This window comes from Alosa sapidissima, chromosome 23 (genome assembly GCF_018492685.1).
Source record: "Alosa sapidissima isolate fAloSap1 chromosome 23, fAloSap1.pri, whole genome shotgun sequence".
NCBI lineage: Eukaryota > Metazoa > Chordata > Actinopteri > Clupeiformes > Clupeidae > Alosa > Alosa sapidissima.
In genome coordinates, this window is record NC_055979.1 from 1,242,501 (window position 1) to 1,253,175 (window position 10,675).

Consider the following 10,675-nt stretch of genomic DNA (forward strand, 5'->3'; position numbering starts at 1 on the left):
ACAACATTTTGGGTGTTAAAGGTGTTACAGAACACATGAGCTGTTGCCCCTATCCGAGCTGAGAACAGGAGTGTGTGCAAATATGTAAAGATGTAAACATCTCATACATCTCATATATATTGGTAACACAAGACTAAAAGCAGTGGCAATTACGTCAACAACACGGTGATAACACACACAGCTTTATGTCTACTCATAATATGAGCAGCTGATTACTTTAATGCTGTGCTTTGTTTTACACCATTCAGCTCCTGGCTAGCTACTGTGGTCTCATCACTGTTCATCATGTCGATGAGAGAACTCAAACCTTGAGGCAGTGCAAATCCACTCTACATTCAAACACACAACCCCCATTTTTTCCATTCAGAAAAATAATATCCCGAGTTGATTGAATTTTCAGATCCAGCAACTATTCCTGACAGCCAGAGCAGTTTCATTGTTTAAATCATGAAGGACCTTTTGTCGGATGTGCACATCTTTGTTAGTGCCACCTCTGTTCTGGCCTCTAGTTTCATAACTACAAGTTGTGAAGATGAGTCAATCATATTGATTCTGCTTTTTATATTCATTGGTCAGTTCCTGTCTCTGTTCCTCCCACTCGCCACCATTATTCCATTTGTGACTTAAATAGTAGCATGCCTGATGATGACTGGAGTCAACTCTAATTGCATTATTTCCATTACTGAGAATGAAGGAGGCTTGCCAGATCAAGATACCAGCGACCTCTTTTCACCTCTACTTTGAGTGGTATGGGCTCTGTGAGATGATTCCCTCAGATGACATCATCTCACATCTGATATTGTGTTGACATCTGATATGGATTTACTCTAGTATCACCCTGTATGGCAACGGAGTACACACCCATATACACATACACACACACAGGACCAGACTGGACAAGAGAGATGGGAACCCTAATAAAAGGGAAAGATGTGAGTGAGAGTGATCCGGAGAGGGAGAGTTTGTCAGACTGCGGCGGCTCTGCAGGAAGAGCTCAGGGTTTGTTTAACAGGATTAGGACCGTAATCGCCCAGGAAGCATGCGTTGTTCCATACGGATTACAGCTGCTTCCGAGAGAATCTGAGGAGAACGGTGGCCACCGACTAGCCTATCGCTGCGCTCACCGCAGCCAGCCCAGATAGCGACCACTTCACGTCTACTGCTCAGACGATTTTGGGAATTATACAGGGGTTGGGACCTTAAGAAGATGAGAGTGTTCACCACAGGTTTAAGTACAGATAACTGGAGCTTTGTTTTGTCTCACAGACACAGGGGTGTGGCATGGCATTATTTAGACCTGCGTGGTCTTTTTGTAAAAGACGTCCTGGTCAATCCATCAGAGCGGGGGGCCAAGTGAAAGCACTGGAGGGAGACGGCTCCACTGCTGTTAGAGACATTAGGCCATCAGTGCCTAGAGCAAAACCAGTTACCATGTAACATTACAACACAATGAATTGCTGTGAAGCGGTTTGGTTTAGCCAAAGACCACAGAGACAGCAGGAGGGAGGGGAGAGAAAGAAAGACAGGCAGGCAGACAGATATAGACAGACAGACAGAAAAGAGAGAATATGAGATAGATAGATAGATAAATAGACAGATAGACAGATAGATAGATAGATAGATAGATAGATAGATAGATAGATAGGTAGATAGATAGATAGATACTTTATTGATCCCCAGGGGAAATTCAAGGTCACAGTAGCATACAAACAACACACACACATTCCCTAACAGCAGAAAGTAATTAAAAGTATATAATATAAAAAAAACACAACTAGAGATGCACCGATATGGAATTTTAGGGCCGATAACAATAACCGATATTTATTGGTTTGTTGTGGCCGATACCGATACGATAACCGATAATATTACTCTTGATAAAAAATTTTGAAAATTGATTTGGGGAAAGCATTTAATAAGCATAATTTTATTGCAGTAATTTTACCTACCACCAAATGATGGACAGAACTCATAATAGTCCTCAATAGTACGGCAGTCAACAACATAACAGTAGCCTAGCCCTACAGTATGTGTGGATCCTTTAAGTGAACAAAGAATAAAGTCTATATATCTATATATATATAACTATATTAAGGAAGGTATAAGTGTGGTCGCAGTTCGGCTGTGGCATGGAGGGAGGGGTTGTGCATATGTGCTAATATAGCACGCAAACAGTGAGGCAGAAGACAGTGGTAAAAAGTGTCTAGTGGACAGACAGTTCAAGACATGGAGGTGGTGAAGAGGCAGACAGACTATGCGGAGAAGTCTATTTCTCCTCCCAGGCTATGAGGGTGTGTGATAGAGAAAGAGAGAGAGAGAGAGAGAAAGGAAGGCTCCTTAGGAAATCAGCTTGAAAAAAGTGTAATGCCAGTAAACAGCCTTGAGCCCAGATGAAGCCAATTCCAATTTTCTGTTATTAGCATATGAGAAAGATGGAAGAGAGAGAGAGAGAGAGAGAGAGAGAGAGAGAGAGAGAGAGAGAGAGAGAGAGAGAGAGAGAGAGAGAGAGATGGTAAAGACTGAATGAGTAGGAAGACTCTTCTTCCTTTGGCTGATGTTGCTTTTCTTTTCTTCTCCCTTGGGATTTCAGGACATAGTAGGCTATTTACAGCAGTGGCCTACTGGTTAGGGGTTCGGGGTTTGTAACCGAAGGGTTGCTGGTTCGATCCCTGACCCAATAGGAAAAATGGGGGTGGGGGAAGTGGTTGAGCACTGCTCTCCCATGCCCACATCCAAGGCTGAAGTGCCCTAACCCTTCCCTACTCCCCAAGAGCCACTGTAGCAAGGCAGCTCACTGCTCCGGGTTAGTGTGTGCTTCACCTCACTGTGTGTTCACTGTGTGCTCTGTGTGTTCACTAATTCACAGGTGGGATAAATGCAGAGACCAAATTCCTTGTATATGCAAGTATACTTGGCCTATAAACCTGATTTACATTTACATCTACGTTCTTCTCACCACCCCTCAATATATATTCATCTGCAGGGTGTGGCAGAAAGTAGTTCATAATGTCGGTTCAGACAGATTAGAGTACTTTTTTCAAATTCAATACTCCACAAACAGCAGGTCATGTTGAGATAAAAAGAAAGAAAGACATGCCTGCAGGTAGGCCTGCTTTGAAAATAGGATAGGGAAAAACATAATTCCAGGTAGGCCTAAGCATTCAATAATGAATAGGCCTACAGATAATATAATAATATAATAAAAGTGAAGTGAGCAGAATTTAAGCATGGCTGCATGTGACATTTTTTACAAATCAAAATGACATAATCCTAACAGCTGTTTTGAGTCAAGGCTATATGCTTAGCCTATTGAATAACTTAATGATAGAGAAAACAAACCATTTTGTGGAATGATGCATCATATGAAATTTGCAACGGTGTGACTCAAAAACAGTCTCTGGTGGCCTATAATGGTGCATTCAGGGCACTTCGGAATGACAAGGACTGCCCCATGGCTACTTTTTCCGACAGCAAGTGCTCATGTGCTTTGCCGTCGGAATGTGTGAAACACGGATGCCACAACAAAGGTTAAAACATACACTCACTAATCCTAAACAAACAACTGTATTTGCTTAAAATATAGTGTAAGACGCTCGTGAAAGAAAGATATGCAGCCTTCAAGTGACAAAAAAACGGCAAATTCCCAAGTTCACATTAAAACTGTTGGACATGAAAGGCCACACGGACTACAAACGAACTACAACGTGACGACAAAAGTGATGACGAGCCCCTAACTGGGCAACTCTGTTAGCAAAATCTAGCCCCAGTTTCCGACCTCTGACTCACACATTAGGCTACATGACGTGAATGACGGAATGATGATGTTTTCACTTGGAGAAAGGTTTTTCCGAAGCCCATGAACGCTAGGTAAGTGACATCACACTCTGTCTGCCACTCGTTGCTTGTCGCTGGTTATGCTTTGCATGTGTGGCATTCTGAGACGTTCTTTAATTCGGGACCATCATCGCTCGTTTCAATTTAGGACTTTGCAGTTGAATCTGTCGTTTGCTTATTCAAAGTCTAAAGACAGTCCAAAGTAGCCTGGGCTATTCATATAAGTGACATCACACTCTGTCTGCCACTCGTTGCTTGTCGCTGGTTTGGTTTGCATGTGTGGCATTCTGAGACGTTCTTTAATTCGGGACCATCATCGCTCAGAGAGAGGCAGCTGTGGCCCACTGATTAGCACTCTGGACTTGTAACCGGAGGGTTGCTGGTTCAGTGGGCCACAGCTGAAGTGCCCTTGAGCAAGGCACCTAACCCCTCACTGCTCCCCGAGCGCTGCTGTGGTTGCAGCTCACTGCGCCGGGATTAGTGTGTGCTTCACCTCACTGTGTGCTGTGTTTCACTAATTCACGGATTGGGTTAAATGCAGAGAGCAAATTTCCCTCACGGGATCAAAAGAGTATATATACTTTTAAGCCCTTATATTATTTATATATAATCTATCTATCTGCAGGTAGGCCCTTATTATATTATATAATTTAAGCCCTTGCAGTTGGAAATGTCGTTTGCTTATTCAAAGTTTAAAGACAGTCCAAAGTAGCCTGGGCTATTCGAAGTGTCCGTTTATTGCACATCATTTTTTACGTCATTTTGAAGAGCCACTGCATACCTGTGTGTCTTGGCGTGTTGTTGCTAAATCCGCGGGAACTTTATTGTTGAGATCAGACGTGTTAAGTTTTTACCCGTGTAACCTACACCTATCCAGCTCTGCCAAAGCCCTGCTTCTATCCTCACTGGTAGCTTACAGTACAGTGGTGTGTGGGAGGGGGAGTGGCTAGCGGCGAAAGCCAATGTGCTTTTTTTACGATATATTTAACGATATCTTTTGCATTTCTTATTCAAACAACGTCAAATTTGGCACTGCACTTACTCATAGCAAGACACCTGCCAAGTTTGACATCAGTCTGACAAACGGTCAGCGAGATATGCGTGCCAAAGACACACAGACATCCGGACATACTGACGTCATGAAAGGTTTTGTCTTTTTTTAATTCGAAAATTTAAATTCGTCCATAGGGGATGCTACAATTCTCAAGAAAGATTTCAGCTATGCACATCTAGATTTAATTGGTTGTTCACACACACATTTGCTATAAGAAACAGAGGCATCTGTCGTTATGCGCTATGTGGGGCCAAATTGATGATTGATGATTGATGATTGAAGTCTATTTTATGCAAATACTGAGCAATGCAACACGGCAACTGTCAATTCAAGTGAAGAGTTAATGTTCTTGTTACGTTAACTACCGTTACAAATTTGTTATTCTAATGTTGTATATCGCTTTGGAAAAAAGGATCTGCCAAATACCTCAATCCTTATGAATGAAACAAATCCTGATTGACAGAGGGGCGCTCTGTCTTCTCATATGTCCAAACAAAAACTGTCAGAGAATTATCCACACCCTTTTCCCAAAAGCTAGTCTAATCCCTATCATCTTCATCTGACACCTAATTTACTGCTTGAATTGCTAGATTTCAACAAGCCAAAGCTCTTGCTGACACAGCATGGTTTGTGGGTGACACTGGAGGACTACTGAAAACAGATTTGCTTCAAACACAATGTAGGTTGATCCCACTACATCATAGAGTCTATGCCAGCCTTGAACCCTAGGCTCTTACAAGCTGGGAGCTGAAACAGAGTCCTGTTTTAGATAGACAATCCAAGTGATTTTTTTTCAGCAGATGAGCCGCTCCCCTCCTAAAAGAGCTGCTTTTGTGTGTGATTACACCCTGCTGGGCTGAGGCCGCACACACACTTCCTGATGAACACTCTTTTCTGGTGGAGCTTCAAAGACTCACGGCCCCACAAGGCAAAGATTTTCTCTCTGTTTCAATCTAGGCATAACACCAGAAGGGGTAAATCAGGCCTGTGTGAGTGTGTATATTGGTAAATATGCATGTTTGTGTGTGTGTGCGTGCGTGTGCGTATACTTACATGCATTTGTGGTGTGTGTGTGAGGATTTGCGTGTGTTTACGTAAGTGTGTGTGTAAGATCTCCCAGCTCATGGTTCACCTCAATGATTTCTCACAGCCAGAAGACAAACTGACCAATCTCCCCCCTACCATCTAGCCCTTCACCGCTGCCCATCTGGAATATTAAATTATAGATTTGGCATGTGCTGAGTGACTAAGTGGCGTGGATCTCTCTGGAGTGACCTGGAGTCACAAGGCGGAGTGGCAATCCATGACGAATGGGACATTCTGAGCGCGAGAAGAGGCCGTTCACGCTCCAATAAGGCCGAGGCTAAGCCATCGACAGAACCGCTGGCTGACGGCCCTCTACTCCTTTTACATTACATTACATTACATTTAGCAGACACTTCTTGACCAAAGTGACTTACATATGTCAGCTATATTACAAGGGATCACATTGTCCCCGGAGCAACTTGGGGTTAAGTGCCTTGCTCAAGGGCACAACGGTGGAAGCTGGGAATTGAACCGACTACTTTCAGGCTACTGCACGCTAGCCCAGCTCCTTAACCACTACACTACCACCACCCCACTCCTTACTATCCTACTACTCCTTACTATCAGCTTAGGAAAGAGAAAGAGAGGGAGTGAAGGAGGGAGGGAGAGAGAGAGGGAGTGAGGGAGAGAGAGAAAGAGAATGAAGGAAAGAAAAGAGGAGAACTATGTGCACACATATGCATTCGTGTTGTGTGCACTAATAAGGAACCTCATATTTAATATTAGGCTATGCATCATATTTTCGTATATCACATCAAATTTTCGTATATTACAACTTTAACTGCAAAAACACTGAAACCTCGAATTACCACTGATTTAAACCTTTTTTCAGTTTTCTTCCTTGAAATGTAGTACTACTCATAATACAGTAACAATGTGTGATTATTGTGTGTGTGTGTGTGTGTGTGTGTGTGTGTGTGTGTATGTGTGTGTGTGTGAGAAAGTGAGAGAGAGAGAAAGAAAATAATTATACAGGGGACTCCAAGGATGCTAAACTAGCCTAGGTCCAGAGTAGAGTGCTTGTGTGTGCGCCTTTGTGTGTGTTTTTCTTTTTCTCTTTGAAAGCTTAGGCTACATTTTCTGTGCCTCCTGGCAACTCAATCCCACAATACACCACATTCTCCCGTGTCAATTCACCCCCTGCCCTGACTGCCCTGCACACGGCTAACCTCTCCCGCTGACGCTCTGCTGCTCTACTGTGTGCTGCGTGCCTGCCCTGTTTTATGTGCAGCCAGCTTATTACACCATGACCTTTAAACAGACTCATCTGACTCACAAAGAAGCCCGCTACCTTATTTACACAGAATGGAACACGCGGCATGCCACCGTCAGTAATTTTCTCTGCCGATCTGCTGTTGTGGTTTACTTCATCATAGGAGAGGAAGGAAGGGGGATATTCACTGCCTGGTTTTTGTGTTTTATTTTCTCTCCTTCACAGAAGAGTCCTTCAGACACGTGGGGCATGTTTTAGCATATTGGCCAGAAGGGACAGCAAGTAAGCGAGACAAACTAAGGAGGGTAAAAAAGAGGAAATATTATTTTGTCCTCAAGCATGTAATTGCTCCTCCGTGGACTGTGTCCACAGGAGTAATCACTGGAGTTGAGCTCTTACACAAACAACCTCTCCCACACACTCTCCCATTTTCTCTCTCATCCATGAACACACACACTCTCTCATACACACACCAGACTCCTCCATCTTTCCTTTTGAACAGACCACATTCATCAAAGAGCTTGAGAGAAGACAAGCCTTCTCCTCTTGGCTTTGAGGGATGCTGTTGAGTCAGTCATCTCAACCTGGTTCATAGGGCCAGAAGCAGAGTCTGCATGAGTGTGTGCTTGTGTGTGCACGTGTGTGTGTGTGTGTGTGTGTGTGTGTGTGTGTGTGCTGGGTGGGTGGGGAAGCATAGTTCAGGAGCCAAGAGAGGATTCTTCACACAAGAGCCATCTGTTTTCAGTTCCACTCCCATCACAGACACTGGGCCATCCATCACGCTCGCAAGGCCGAGGATCCTGGGCCATCTGACTGATCGATGAAGCGTAGAGGAGAGAAACTGGCTTTCCCCTGCCATGATGAAACATAATTACCCAGCACACTATAACTGGCCTTTTACTTCTGTGCTACTCGAGAGTGACAGCTGAGTGATGCCACAGCAAGTAAGTCTCCAAGAGACTAGCCTCTAAAGTATCTAGGAGTCTGAACACACTCAGGAGTGTGACAGCATGGGAGGGGGGAGGGTTTCTGAGGCAAACAAGTGGTTGGAGTGGATTTGTGAGAGAGCAAAAGATGTAAATTCAAGATTGCATCCCCCTTCCCACTTGTAGAGCGTATAGCCCCCATGCATGGATGAGGCCTCCTTATCAGTATTCGTGGCTTTCATCATGGAAGTGCAGGCGCTTTGATTGGTGACCTTTACGTAATGTGCTGGAGCAATTTTTCCTCAGGCAATAACTGGACACCTTATATCACTCACTGACACAGACAATCATGTCACCATCAGGGTTGATAACTGTCAGTGTTCTGTCTTTACAGTGATACTGAGCATAACCCCAGGAGAGCGAAATACTGGCTTACTCTAGGTCTCATTGCATCTAAAAACAAGGTATGACAGTAACTTACCAATATTGGAAAACAGGGTAAAGTACATGAAAGCTGCTAGGCAGTCAGAGATTATTTTACTGTATTTACCTGCTCAGGGCCCTGAAAACAGATCCGGCACAAGGGAGACCTTACACCACTGTCTGTGCAGCTGTTCAGGGATGTCCGCTCGTCATACTTCTCTTTGGAATTGTCCTCAGAGGAGCTGCCGCAATCCAGAGTCCCTGGCAGCTCCATCGTTGTGCTTTCCCACTCCTCCCCTCCCATTTCCTCCTTGGTCCCTACATTTTCCCCTGACGACGGGGGCTCTGTCCAACCCGCTGGGTTATGTAAACAACCATTGGTGCTCTCCGTGGCCCCCGCTGAAGAGTTGTTCCTCTCCACGGTGCCGGCCGTCACATGGCTCTCCGTGTTTAGTGTACTCATGAGTGGGAGCGCTGGCGGTGGTTCCGATGGTGTCGGTGGCCTGAGCAGGAAAACCTTCAGGTCACTGAACAAGACGCAACAGCGGCCTTTCTGCATGCCCTGGCGGCACAGCATCGGTCTGCGGCTCAACAATCCCCAGCACCATAAAATGATACTGATAGCCAACAACATGTGCCCGCCTTAATTATGATGAAAATTGAGTAAGTTAGATCTGTATAGGTTAACCTTACAAGGATGGCAAACTTACGGTTTCTGTGAAGATAATGTTTGCGTGGAAGAATGCAATCTCTGTCAACTGAACTTTACCCTCAGTAAAATTTGAGTTCAATCAAATGTAGGCTATTTGTCGTTAGGCTACTTGTTTGTATTCGACGTGGGTTCCACGTTCGAAAGAGGACAGATGCAGACAACAGGTTTAACAAGCCTTGTAGGCTATGACATTTTAATCCCACGTTGGTTGTCAGACCCTTCAGGTTGCTGGATCGATATTTGATAATAACAAGATAATAACAAAGAACAAAATCATACAGCGTGGCAGATAACTATTTCCTAATCTTTCTGCGAGATGTCCTTCTTCATTTGACTAAAATAAAACACTTCAGGCCTATAGGCTACTGTCACGTTCACGACGAACTGTTCATTCTACAGCCTGCCAGGGCTGCTTTGGCTCTGACAAAACTACACGCGGTTATAGTCAAACAGGTCGCCTATAGGCTCGTGTAATAGCCTACCGCCCATTCCCCACATATAGCTCATTTAGCCTACAGATGGACAGTCCCGCTTGATATCCCGAAATCAGTGCAATTTCGAGCAAATAGATGCTTTCCCGGTACTAGTAGGCTAGCCTAGCCTACTGTCGTGTGAGTAGCCAATGAAATTAAGAACATCTGCCAGTGTCAAAAGACAACGTCTAGCCTTAGCCTACACACTGCCTCACATAGCCTATGATCATAGTCTTCTGAGATTTTATTTGGGGTTTCCTAAACCCCTTTGATCTCCATAGCTCCGCGATTTTTATGTGATGACAGGCTGTTGGGCTCTTTCGGGCTACTTGGTTGTAGTCCAATAGCCTATAGGTGTGTGTCTATCAGAGAAAATGGACTCAATCCCAAAGCAGCCTTGCCTACACTAAATATTCGATAGACAACTGCACATGTTGTAATCCAGTCGTCAGAAGCTAATTTATCGGTTACAAAAATGACCCTCCAGGTTTGGCGAAAGGAGCTCTAGTGCACCACGGTGAAGTGAGGTAGGCTACCAAAGTGTGCCGTGATTCTTTAGCCGTAACAGTGGTTTATCTCTGTTTCCGTGGTCTAAGTCGTTGTTTCTTACTCATAGAGTATCCCAATTCCGGAAGCTTTTCAGGCATCTTATGAGGGAGAAAAGATAGCACACAATCCTTAAACATCACATCCACAAGCGGCGGACAAAAACGTTGCCTTTCTCGCTTTCTCCGGTGCTTTTTTGTCATGACATTTTCTCCTGTCGTTCGGAAGAATTTTTCTAACACTCGCCCTTCTCCGATGACCAACTGTCTTGCTTGAAGTTGCACAAGATCCTTAATCATACAGTATAGCGAGGTTCGCTCCCGTAACTGAGCCAGAGGATGTTTGCGCTTGCTGCGGTTTCAGCACCATGATGCCTGGGACAGCTCCCAGGCGCGGTCCCGTCCGCCA

The 10,675-nt window shown here is 44.5% G+C and overlaps 1 protein-coding gene across 2 annotated transcripts in view; it reads right to left on the reverse strand.

Moving 5' to 3' along the window:
- The window catches only part of march4l (membrane-associated ring finger (C3HC4) 4, like), a 17,686-nt gene extending 7,989 nt beyond the window's left edge, over nucleotides 1–9,697 (reverse strand). The window contains exons 1-2 of one of the 2 annotated variants that reach the window (XM_042081195.1): nucleotides 9,247–9,383; nucleotides 8,664–9,039 (exon numbers count right to left, since the gene is read on the reverse strand). In XM_042081195.1, coding sequence (XP_041937129.1) covers nucleotides 8,664–8,999 — 336 coding nt within the window. In that variant the 5' untranslated portion in view covers nucleotides 9,000–9,039; nucleotides 9,247–9,383. Of the gene's footprint in view, nucleotides 1–8,663 lie in introns of both variants that reach the window. The other variant, XM_042081194.1, reaches the window with a different exon arrangement.
- Nucleotides 9,698–10,675: the final 978 nt, after the last annotated feature.